We start from the raw sequence: 13,198 nt of genomic DNA, 5'->3' as shown, positions 1-13,198 counted from the left end.
AGATGTTTGAAGGTGGATTTGAGGGTCAGACTGCACTCACTTTTATTGGATAGATGTTTTATTGGTTCATCCCGGAACTGGAGGTATTTTCTGTGTCATTTCAATTGACCTTAATACACTGAGGGGCTTTCAGGACAGACCTGCTTCAGTAATAAACTCAGTCAGAAGTGCAGTCAATAGAATTTGGGCCAAAACACTTATGAGGGGAGAAATGAAGCAGAAAATACCAGCTGTGGGTTTCACCTTTTTACCTGCACTCAGCTGGTTCTCCTTTTTCCATATTTCATTAGAGTTCAGGATGAGGCCTTTGTGTTTGACATCAAACTGCACACCTTTTCAGCTGTGATTGAACTGAAATTCCTCTTTGATTCAGTTTTATTATCTCTTGTATTTTCAAAGGTTGCATTTAGCCCTCATTTAAGTGGCTATCATTATGATAAAAATGCATCTTTGGGCCTGAAAGTCTGTAAACTTTTTGCATATGTTATCTGAACTGAGACATTTTAATGACACAGATGTGTAACAGACTGCTTGGACACAAGAAGGCTTCTGCTCACGCTTCTCTCTGAAACTAAATATCTGCAGTCTCCCTAATTTTTTTGAAAACGATAGATCATGAGGCCAGTCTTAGAAAACATTAAAGAGGTCCTGATTGCAATGCGAGTTGTTTTAAAAGTAACAAACAGGTGCATCTCAATAAGTTAGAATATCATCAAAAATTCATTTATTTAGGTAATTCAATTCAAAAAGTGGAACTCATTTATTATATAGATTCATTACACACAGACGGATTTATTTCAAGTGTTTATGATTATGGCTTACAGCTAACGAAACCCCAAAGTTTAGAATCTCAGAAAATTAGAATGTTGTGAAAATATTCAATATTTGAGACTCATGGTGTCACACCCTAATCAGCTAATTAACTCATGACATCTGCAAAGGTTTCCTGAGCCTTTAAATAGTCTCTCAGTCTGGGTCAGTAGCCTTCACAATCATGGGGAAGACTGCTGACCGGACAGATGTCCAGAAGACGATCATTGACACCCTGCACAAGGGGGGTGAGCCACAAAAGGTTCTTGCTAAAGAAGCTGGTTATTCACAGAGTGCTGTATCAAAGCACATTGATGGAGAATTGAATGGCATGAAGAAAGGTTCACAAGCAACAGGACAACCACAGCCTTCAGAGGATTAAAAAACAAAGCCCATTCAACAATTTGGGGGAGGTTCACAAGGAGTGGAGTCTGTGCTTCAAGAGCCACCACACACAGACAAATCCAGAACATGGACTACATTTGTCCCATTCCTGGTGTCAACAGAGGCGTCTTACCTGGGCTGTGGACATAAAGGATTAGACTTTTTCTCAATGGTCCCAAGTCTTCTTTTCAGATTAAAATAAATTTTACATTTCATTTGTAAACCAAGGTCCCAGAGTCTGGGGGAAGAAAAGATAGGCACAGAATCCAAGTTTCTTGCTTAAAGTTTCCACAGTCAGTGATGGTTTGGGGAGCCATATCATCAGCTGGTGTTGGTCCACTGTGTTTTATCAGGTCAAAGGTCAGTGCGACTGTCTACCAGGAAGTATTAGAGCATTTCATGCTTCTCTCTACAGACCAGCTTTATGGAAATGCTGATTTCATTCTCTAGCAGGACTTGGCACCTGCCCACACTGCCAATAGTGCCAACACCTGGTTCATGGACCATGATATCCCTGTGCTGGATTGGTCTGACCTAAACCCCATAGAGAATCTTTTGGGTACTGTGAAGAAGAAGAGAGACATCAGACCCAAGAACATGGAAGAGCAGAAGGCCAGTATCAGAGCAACCTGGGCTTCCGTAACCTCAGCAGTGCCACAGACTGATCGCCTCCATGTCACGCTGCATTGCAGCAGAAATTTATGCAACAGGAGCCCTGACCAAGTATTAAGTGTTGTACATGTTCATGCTTTTCAGTAGTACAATATTTCTGTGTTAAGAACAGTAAAAAGTAATACTCTGTTTTTCTGAGATTCTGAATTTTGGGCTTACATTATTTGTAAGCCATAGTCATCAACATTTCAAGAAATAAACACTTGAAATAAATCAGTCTTTGTTCAATGAATCAAAATAATAACTGGGTTTCACTTTTTAAATTGAATTACTGAAATAAATCAACTTTTTGATGATATTCAAATTTATTGAGGTGCACCTGTATGTTCAAGAAAGGCACAGATTTCATGAATTTTCCTTGAAATGTTGTTTTGAGCCATAGGATAGGGTGATAATATTATATTTTGGGATACTAAAATAAATAGTTGGGCAAAATTCTCCCATAGAGTGCGCTGGTATTAATACGGATGTACAGGACTCAACATTAAAACAGGTGAAAAGTGTGATCACAGTGCCAGACTGTCACTTCTTTATATTTTACATCTTGTCTTTCCCTCTAAGACCCCTGTTTTAAGAAGGTTTTGTCCATAAGCAATCCAGTAAGATTTCAGAGGCTGCCTGTCCTGAAGGCTCATATGTGAGGGCCGGATTCGAATCCGGGCTGCCCAGGTACATGGGTAGCGATGTAGCTTGCGAGGCCATCTGCACGCCCCTGTATTGATATTTTCACCCATGCTTAAGAAAAAACCTGAAGTGTGTGGACATTAGACCAGTTTGACTTAAACAGGTTGAGTATTTTGCCATTTTTTAGGTCTTATCATGTCTGCTGTGACCGTCATCATCCTCATCCTCTATTTCGTCATCGACACGTTTGGAGTTCAGGGTCGCTCCTGGGTGGCCGAGTGCACACCCATCTACATCCAGTACTTCGTCAAGTTCTTCATCATCGGTGTCACCGTGCTCGTGGTCGCTGTTCCTGAGGGTCTGCCGCTGGCCGTCACCATCTCTCTGGCCTACTCTGTGAAGGTGAACAGGGCGGGATTTGATTCAAAACTGAAGATGTGATTTCTCAAATGTTCCATTACCTTTAAAGTGAGATTACGAAGGTTTAGCCTCTAACCTGTTAGCCTTTCACCTTTCATTTCATGTTTTAGAAAATGATGAAGGATAACAACCTGGTGCGTCACCTGGACGCCTGTGAGACCATGGGCAACGCCACGGCCATCTGCTCGGACAAAACTGGAACGCTGACAATGAACAGGATGACAGTGGTTCAGGTGTATGTTGGGGACACGCACCATAAAACTGTACCTGAACCTGACGTCATCAAACCAGAGACCCTGGAAACATTGGTCAACAGCATCTCCATCAACTCTGCCTACACCACCAAGATCCTGGTGAGACCTTCACTTATACTACTACATTAAATAGAAACATGAAACCTGAAAGAACACCTCCTCATTGAAAGCCAAGTCTTAAAACACCCCCTTAAAACAGTCGAAGGAATCAACTTTGATATTAAGCAATTATTGTGACTGTTCAAGCTAAATTTCCACAGGCTTCACAGTCAAACACAGCTGACCCACTGTTTATGTAGAAGCTGAATTGATGCTCCCTGAAGCTGAACCTTTTTGTCCCCTCTCAGCCTCCAGAGAAAGAAGGTGGCCTTCCCCGCCATGTTGGCAACAAGACAGAATGTGCTCTTCTCGGCCTGGTGCTGGACCTAAAGAGGGACTACCAACCAGTCAGAGATGAGGTCCCTGAAGAGAAACTCTACAAAGTTTACACCTTTAACTCCTCTCGTAAGTCCATGAGCACGGTGCTGAAGAACCCTGACGGAGGCTTCAGGATGTACAGCAAAGGAGCATCAGAGATCGTCCTGCGGAAGTAAGAAAAGTGAAAATAATCCGATAAGAGTAGGTAACATCATTTACTCTGACTGACAATCCCTCTCCTTGTTTTTTTCAGATGCTCTCGTATTCTGGACGCCCAGGGTCAGCCCCGAGTTTTTAAGCCAAAGGACCGTGACGAGATGGTGCGTAAGGTGATCGAGCCAATGGCTTGTGACGGGCTTAGGACCATCTGTGTGGCATACAGGGATTTTCCTGCTGAGGCCGGAGAGCCTGACTGGGACAATGAGAACGACATCCTGAACGAGCTGACCTGCATTGTCGTGGTTGGCATCGAAGACCCCGTCAGACCCGAGGTACAGAGAACATTAACGTGAATACACTGATAAATAGGGGGTCATGCAACAGTCTTTAAACAGCTTGTTTTATACTTTTATATATTTAATTTTGCCTATTTTTAAAGTAAAATTCCAAAAAGTTGGGACACTGTGTAAAATGTAAATAAAAACAGAACATTGGGATTTGAAAATCCTTTCTAACCTACATTCAACTTCACTACATTCTAAATATGATGCTTGCAACATGTTCCATGAAAGTTGGGACAGGGGCAGAAAACGATAGGGATAGTCATGGTTTGCTCAGTAACACCGGTCACATTCCACATGTTAGAAATAATTGGTAATAGCTCATAGTACCATAATTAGATGTAAAAGGAACACTCCTGAGAGGCCCAGTTGGTCACAGTCAACAATGGTGCTAGGTTCTCCACTTTTTGACAGACAGTATTGGCACATGGTTCAACACTTTCTGAAGAAAGCTCCTAATAGTGCATTTGCAAGGAATTTAGAGATTTTGCCAATGTATGTGAGCATGCTATGCACACCAGAGTCAGAGTCTTTCAGTCCTTGGTCCTTCTAGTTTTACCATACACTCTTATGAAGCCTAGATCTTGACTGATGGCCAGAGGCACCAGCTCGACTTCTTTGTGACAGCTTCTCTTTGGGTATCGTTGGCAAGACCGTGTGTCTAATGCTTACATGCTCAAGAGAGCAAGGACGGTAGCTTGATATGGGAACAACAGCGGCGCTTTCCCTGGCTTGATCCAGCTCACCGCATACTGGGAGACCCGCAACCCCCAGACGCCAGGGGCAACTATACGGCTGGGAGGATAACTGGAGAGAATGGGCATGGGCCTGGCGCAGACCTGGACGATAACCACAAGGAGGCCAGAGCAGTACAGGACCAAGGTTGGCGTGGCGATGAGCTGAACCGGCATATTATCTGATACCTGACCTGATCATCTGCAGTCCATAATATCATGGAAAGATACAGAGAATTTGGAGAAATACCTGCACATAAGGAGCAAGGCAGAAATCAACTTTGAATGTTCGTGACCTTTGACCCCTCAGGCAGCACTGAATTAAACACTGGCATAATTGTGTGACGATATTGCAACATGGGCTCTTTAACACTTCAGAAAACCATTGTAATTTGACAAAGTGTGTCACTGCTTCTTCTCTACCATGCAAAGTCTAAGTCATATACCATCAACATCCAGAAACTCTGCCCGCTTCTCTAGGCCTGAGCTTATCTGAGATGGACTGAATGTGGGAAAGTGTCCTGTGGTCTGACGAGTTCACATTTAAAATTGTATTTGGAAAAAAGACTGTCAGGTCTGAAGAGGAAAATGATCATCCAGACTGTTATCAATGCAAAGTTGAGGTCACATCTGTGCACCATTAATACTGAGGTATAGACAGGTTTTGGAGCAACATGTGCCTCCTTTCAGAGGTCGTCTTTTTAGTGACATCTCAGCTTATCTCAGCAAGATAATGCCAAGACACATTCTGCGTGGGTTACAACAGCATGGCTTCACGGGAAAAGAGTACAGTGACTAGATTGGCCTGCATGCAGTCCAGATCTGTCTCCCACTGAAAATGTACTATGCCTAATGTCTATGCTCGCAAAAAGGTATTGCAAGTGCACAAAGTGTTTTTTTTGTGATTTCTAGAAAGAGTTGACCCTGCACAATGGAGTTTATGCTTTTCTGTCTCATAGGATGAGTTTAACAGTCTTTAGAAACTTTTGTAGCTTTTTTCTTTTTTTCATTAATTTTTCCTCATCAGACCATGAAGTGTTTATGTACTGCATGATTGCTTTTAATGCAGGTTTTTTTTTTGCAGCAGGTTCTTTTGTTTTGTTGTTGCATTTATTTGTCTTTTGCATGTGTTTTCAATTTGCATTTGCAGCATGTTTCTCCTGATGTGAATCATTTGTGTCGTTGCTGCTTGATTGCTTTCCTCAGTCTCTGAATGAAACTGAGCCACAGGAGATCAGCTCATTCCTGAAACCAACGACAGAAACAGAGACATCACGGAGCAGAAACATGAACCGATCTGACGGCTCCTCATAGATATAAAAATGTATTTGCGTTTCAAGGATATGAGAGTAAAATCTCAATAGTCCATGACAGACAACCGCAGAATTTGTCCCGTTCAGGTGTGCGGCGTTGTGATGCTGGGATGTGTTAAATGAAGCCTGTAATGAAGCTCAGAAAGCCTGGGTACTGCCTGCTGTTTTAATGTCAGAGCACAAAGATCACAGACAGGATGGAAATAACCGGAGAGCAGCAGGAGACAGTCAGCAGCTCAGAGGTTATTTCTAAACAAACTGTGCTGTTATGTGCATAAGTTTAGCTGATAGGCATGGAGGGGTTCATTCTTTCTTTATATTGAATGGGAACAAAATAATACAAAACCTTCTATGAGAGGATGGAAGTGGGTTACAGAGTAAACAGGAATAAACTAAAAAGAAGTGACAAACAAATTAAAAAGAGAGAAAAAAGACTAAACCCGAGGGGGAATAACACAAGGTTCCTGAATTAGTTTATCTTAAGTGCCAAATTTTGTTAAGACTGTTGAGCCAAGGGCCTAAACAACCACCAGTTTTCACAAATGAAAGTTATTGTAGCTGTTATTGTTGCTTTGATTGCCGTTATTTGATCATTATAGTAAGTAGTTGAGGCTGTGAAGTCATTCTTAATCCTGTATTAATGTCACAAAACAAAGAACTGAAATTAAATCATAAAGAAGTTGCAGTTGCAAACTTTGTCACTATTTAATTGTATTACTCTTTGTATAAAATCATGATAAAAGTCAATACGGGCCAGAAAATTGGCATGTTTGAGCGGACCCTGCCCACAAGCCACCATTTTGGGATGCACTAATCAGGGCCAGGCAGCTGAAAATTTTTGTCCATGTATACTTTTGTGTATGTTCTTAAAGATTTTTAAAGTTGGGGCTTTTATGCATTTCTTCAGATCAGACAGTGACAGAGCCGAAAACTGAGGAGAGAGAGAGCAGGGAAGGAGCCACAGGCCCAGACTGCCCACTTTAAGACCATCGGCCTCTGAGTATAGAGCATGTGGACAGAACCATTGGGAACATATATTTTCTGTTGTTCAGAAGATTTATTCGCTTTTGCCAAGAAGCTAACTGACTTTGGCTTATTTAAATTCTTAAATATGCATTTAATGGTTGCATCCTGTACATCATAATTGGCCACAGCTCATGTTACAGTTAAGTCTTCAAAAAGCTGTTTTTGAACAGCGCTGTGGAGAAGGTTAGCCAAAGCATTTTTGGAGGGTATTAAAATAATCCAAGTCACACATTATTCTGTGTTTACAAGGTCTTATTTGAAACTTAGACTAAGTATTTTGACCTTTTAAAAACAAAACGCCCATTAAACGAGGCTTAAGACCTGCAGGATTAGCTCAGTGGCTAATGTGGTGCATGCTATGCACACTTTCTCGCTCTACATTTCTTTGCAAACGCCCCCAAGACTGAAACTATGGCTCATCTAGCTATGTGGGCTCCAGTACAGATCAAGACTTGGCTACTGACTTTAGTTCTGACTCTTAGAGCTACTGTACTCCTTACAAACAGGTATGTAACCCCTAAAAATCATACAGTTTTTTTAAACTCTTCTCCTTTTATTTTCTCCTAAAATTCTCAACTGGTTACAGCTATTACACCATGATCAGGGATTTGCTCTCATGAGAAGAACCTCTGAGTTTTTGGGCCTTCTTTGTAGTAGAAAGTGCTTCTAACAATGACAGTGCAGCATGTTGACTCCTTCACTCAGGTCAGACTCCTCTCTGCATGAATCAAAGCTCTGATGTGTGAATGTATTTGTAAGCAAACACTGAGCTCCTGTTGCTCTCTGTAAAATACCAGCTGAGCCTCCTGTTGAGCAGAGTGAAGAGCCAACAGCAAACACTGACCGTTTTTATGTCCACATGGACTCCTCACAGAGCGCTGCAGTGTTGCTGACAATGAGACGCTCTGGTAGGAGAGTAGCCCCACATGGCTGTGTCTTCTAACGTGATTCTAGCTCTGATTTAGCACAGCTTGCTTTTGCTGAAAACAAAAAAGAAAACCCTCATCATTAACCACTCTAACAGTGTGTTAGTTTCTTAGACATCTCCCTAGTATTCTAGATTAATTTCCAGTAAAATTAAATGTTTTTCTCTGTCTGGTCTGCAGGTGCCTGAGGCGATAACAAAGTGTCAGCGTGCTGGCATCACAGTGCGCATGGTCACCGGAGACAACATCAACACCGCCCGCGCCATCGCAACCAAGTGTGGCATCCTGCTGCCCGGGGAGGACTTCCTGTGTCTGGAGGGGAAAGAGTTCAACCGGCAGATCAGGAACGACAAAGGAGAGGTGAGACGAGTACACACTGGTGATTAAAACAGACGGCAGGACTGTCATTAAAGCTCTTATAAAATATGAGAAATTACCCAATATTACTGAATATTAAGTGCTGCAATCAAAAGAAACTACATCAGTGGTTGTAATGGAAATCTATGATCACATATATTCCTCTTTAAAAAACGGATCATGAATTACTTCTACAATACAACACTAAAAATAAAGCAAAACACCCTGACCTACTGGTTGTAGGTTTGAATCAGCAAAAGCAAAAGCCCCCCCCCCCCCCCCAAAAAAAATAATCTTAGAAGATGAAGAGGATGTATGCAAGTACAGCTCAGAGGGATAATCTTTAAACTACTGAAAAGTTTCATACTCTACTGATTGATTTGATTAAATTTGGTTTAATAGTGTTACTGTGTCCTGCACAAGCAATCTGCCCTTCCCAAAGAGGCTCACAAGAGACCATCATTAATACATAAAGACCAGACCTGGCCAAGACAGGCAGCAGCACAATGAATAAAGACACAGACACAGACACAAAAAACAGAGCAGACACAAACACAGAGCAACCAAATCCTGAGTCACAGAGCTGACAGTCATCAGTCAAAACATCTTCAACCTGATGCATCTTCCTCTAATGTCTTCAAACTAACTTTAAAAAGATTTAAAGAAACCAGCTCCTCCAGACTTAATGATAACTGGTTTCCAGTAGCAGATTCCAGGCTGCAGGCGCAGCATTCCTGAAGCTCCAAAGCTCAGTTTTTAAAGTAATATTGTGGCTCTCAAAAGCAAAGTGGTGTCTGTTTTTCATTACTGCTGCTGCAGGAAGACCGCTAACTATGGCGCACTAAAAGGGACAAAAAGGGAGTACAAAAGGTGCACCAAAAGTGAAAAAGCTCAATTGTGAATGCAATTTAAAAAATAACATATTAACGTAAAACCTTTATACCGTTCTGATTAATGTGATAAGCTGACAGCCTTGATTTAAATACATTTTTGTTGTATATTTCAGCTTTATTTTATTATTGTGTGTAATTTTAAACGTATATTTTATTCTTGTAGTATTATGTTTATTCATAGCATATTTTATTTCTCTGGAGCTTTATTTTATCTCTTCAAAAACCTGCTGCTGTGGCACCAAAATTATCCAGTTCCATATCAGGAAAGCCTATCTATTCTATTATTTTCCGGCTGGTTCAGACTGGAAACTGCTAAATATCTTCTATAAATCTATATCTTCTATATCTATAAATATCTGAAAGTGTTTTGTTTGTTTGTTTGTTTGTTTGTTTGTTTGTTTTTTCACATTTCCAGGTGGAACAGGAGCGTCTAGACAAAGTTTGGCCCAAACTCCGTGTCCTGGCTCGATCTTCACCCACAGACAAACACACTCTGGTCAAAGGTGGGTCCAACCTGACACAGATTCTGATTCATGTTCTGCTAAATAAAAATTTTCCTGCTGCCGACATTCCGAAAAATTGTGTACACATAGTTTAGTATATAATACTGGGAAGACTTTAGCTTTATTCAGTTTTTTATGCAGTTAAAGAATAATGAAAAAAGTGTCATATTTATTTAACCCCTGATGTGTAAAGGACTTTTAAAAGTACATGTTTAGGCCAAAGCCAATAATACATGAACTCCAGGCCTAAGAAATCATCAGAAAGGTTTTACAGAGCCATCAAAGCAACCAAAGTACGAACCTTTACAGTAAAAAGAGACAAAATTAAAGGATTCATTTTCTTCTTGTAAGGTTTTATATGGTCCTGAGCTCTTCTCATTGTGAATCATTTAGGAGAATTATCAGATTTTCCTGCTTTAAGTAAATCAGTTTGTTTAAGCTGTCATCTTTTTTATTTAATACACTGATGTTGCTTGTAACTTGTGGCCTCAAATTCGTGCTCAAGACACTTCTTTCCTTGATTTAACCCTCCCAACCCTGCTGGATCGGCGATGATCCCAAGCAGTAGCGCATGCATTGTTTAAAATATCTCAGGTATCATGAGATGGATCTCTATGGAATAAACTGTGATCAGAAGCTAACATTTTCTCCAATCTACAGACGGCTCCTAATGTTTATATCCCTTCTATAACATCTCTAATCCAGGCATAAAGCATCATGTTTATCCAGCACTTTAATACTGCAAGTCCACATTGCTAAATCCATGACAGTATGAATATTTATTATATTTTTCACAATAAAAAACTCTGCAGTGTTGCTATCAATCCTCTGTTTTGATACTGGAAGTAAAAGACAAATACTTCCTGTTAGACGGTCAGCTAATCACAGAGCTCCATTATTTTTTCTTCTATTGTTATTTATTTTTCTGCACGGCGGTGCAGGGGTTAGCACTGTTGCCTCACAGCAAGAAGGTTCCTGGTTCACTTCCCAGTCAGGGCCTTTCTGTGCGGAGTTTGCATGTTCTCCCTGTGCATGCATGGATTCTCTTCGGGTACTCTAGCTTCCTCCCACTAACAAAAACATGCTCATTGGGTTAACTGGTGACTCTAAATTGGCCATAAGGGTGAGAGTGACTGTGCCTGGTTGTCTGTCTCTATATGTCAGCCCTGCGATTGACGGGCAACCAGGGTATACCACAACTCTCGCCTGCGACTCCAGGATAAGCGGTATAGAAAATGGATGGATGTTTTTTCTTTTTCAGTAGCGATCAATCAGGGCCAGCCAAAGATCAACAAGAGAAAGACAAAATAGTCCTTTATGATCCAATTAATGAAAAAGGACATGTGCACTTCTAAAATGGGATTCATGTGCTTTTCTACACTGAAATCCTGCATGTGCAAAATGTGAATTTGTTTTAGCAGAGATAAATAGTAGTGATTGTTTCTGTTATGGGTTTTTTAGAGAGTTGTTTTTTATTCTCCTGATAGATGGGGCGTGCAGGAACTAAATACAGATGTGAAAAGGATTGCTTGTTGTTGATCTGGGTGCATTTTGTATAAAGTTCTGAGATTCAATTTCTGTTTTGTTCTTTTACCTTCTGGTCATATAACTTATGATATATTTATCTGACATCCTTGCAGCACACATAGTCTGGTAGTCCAGGTTGTCCTGAAAAAATAGATCTCTATAACTTGATTGTACTTGAATGGGCTGTGATTCTACAGGAATTTTTGCATAAGATAAAGAGGCAGGCCAACAAAAAGAATTAACTGTTGGGGTTCCACACTATTATCTTCATTATAACAGATTTTCTTTTGTCTAAACTTGCAGCATCCAGCTCCGTTTGCTCTTTTGTAATGTGAACTATCCTGATAACCTTTAGTATTATCTTGTAATGTAATTCATACCAAGTGAAAATAGGACCCTGAGAATGTAAGGAAGACCCCTCCTGATTAAAATCTCTCTGAATTATAATATAAAGTCGAGAGTTCAATTGTCCTTCATGTCTTCCTGAAGTGTGGATTCCCTCATTAAAACACAGATTTGTTGACAGTTGTTTGTTTGTTGTTCTGCTCTGTTGATCAGGAATCATCGACAGCACGGTTGGAGAAACTCGACAGGTGGTGGCGGTGACAGGAGACGGTACCAACGACGGCCCCGCCCTCAAGAAAGCTGATGTTGGATTCGCTATGGTGAGATTAAACCCTTTTATTTTTATCAGCTTGTTTGTTTTGCATCAGGAACAAAAGAATGAAATCCCTTTGAGTTGATTACTTCTCTAATGCAGCCATGAAATAAGTATTTTCTCTAAATGCCATGCCAGTAACATGCAGTCATGAAGAAAATTGTGAAATAGATAATAAATCAATAAATGTATGGGTCGGATGCAGCAGTGGGGCTCTGCCTCTACATACCTACACTTATTCTCCAGAAGGCTGCTTTGTATTTTCTTATACAGCGCATTTTTTTTCTTGCACTGTGGACACAGCCAGTGTGTCATACATTTTTGATAAGTGTCCTCAACACAGTGACTCAGTAGGAGTGTTTAAAGCGGGATATTGTTTAATGAATTTGAGAGGTTGGCATACAAAAGGTTAAAAAAAACAAAAATCTCAGGTTTAAGTTCAACTTGCAGCTCCTTTCCCTGCATGTCACTCTCTCTGTCAATCTGATGCAAAAGTCCATAGGTACAGAGGCAAGAAAAGTATATGAACCCTTTAAGGTGATCTCGTTTTCAGCATTAATTGTTCATCAAACGTGATATGATCTGCATCTAAGTCACAAATGTAGACAAACATAATATGCTGAGTCTAAACACACAGTTGTTTAATCCATCACTCTCAGAAGTTTTGAATATTTGTATATTTTTCCAGAAGGAAAATGATCAGTGTCGTTTGCACGCTGGCACATCCCTCTGATGCTCCTGCCGTGCTGAGCTACGGTCAGCTGTGTGACCTCCTCCCTCCCCATCAGGAGGTTGCTCTCTGATCCTAATAATGTCAGACTCTTCATAACTTTGGGTTAAAACATAGAGAGAGGACAGTTCATGTGTAGCTGGCAGCCATCTCACTGATCACAGTTCACATCACCCAGAGCATGATGGGAAGTGTAGTGTCAACATGTCAAAACATGTTAACTCGAAAGAGAAACAACAGAAAAAACAAAATCCATCAAACAAACATTGTTGTTTGTACTTCTAGTTTTTTTTTGATAAAACTGAGACTCCCTAGGTTTCATCAACGTTGTTTCCATTTTCCTCTCTCCAGTCATTTACAGATAAATGCAGTTTAAAATCTCTAGACTGCCTGGAAAAATGTGTATTTCAGAGTTTTAGCAAAAAATATGGCACTACTGTTCAGTTAAAC

At 40.6% G+C, this 13,198-nt stretch overlaps 1 protein-coding gene across 9 annotated transcripts in view; it reads left to right on the top strand.

Moving 5' to 3' along the window:
- Nucleotides 1-13,198, top strand: part of LOC121505643 (plasma membrane calcium-transporting ATPase 1-like) — a 205,307-nt gene that overhangs the window by 148,703 nt on the left and 43,406 nt on the right. For all 9 annotated transcript variants that reach the window (XM_041781184.1, XM_041781167.1, XM_041781175.1 and 6 more), the window contains 7 exons: nt 2,678-2,892; nt 3,021-3,263; nt 3,512-3,753; nt 3,835-4,072; nt 8,261-8,440; nt 9,746-9,833; nt 11,919-12,025. In XM_041781184.1, the coding sequence (XP_041637118.1) occupies nt 2,678-2,892; nt 3,021-3,263; nt 3,512-3,753; nt 3,835-4,072; nt 8,261-8,440; nt 9,746-9,833; nt 11,919-12,025 (1,313 nt within the window). The remainder of the gene's footprint in view (nt 1-2,677; nt 2,893-3,020; nt 3,264-3,511; nt 3,754-3,834; nt 4,073-8,260; nt 8,441-9,745; nt 9,834-11,918; nt 12,026-13,198) is intronic.

The sequence above is a fragment of the Cheilinus undulatus genome, linkage group 3, assembly GCF_018320785.1.
Source record: "Cheilinus undulatus linkage group 3, ASM1832078v1, whole genome shotgun sequence".
NCBI lineage: Eukaryota > Metazoa > Chordata > Actinopteri > Labriformes > Labridae > Cheilinus > Cheilinus undulatus.
Note: the sequence above shows the minus strand (reverse complement) of the source record. Positions and strands in the feature narration are given on the sequence as shown.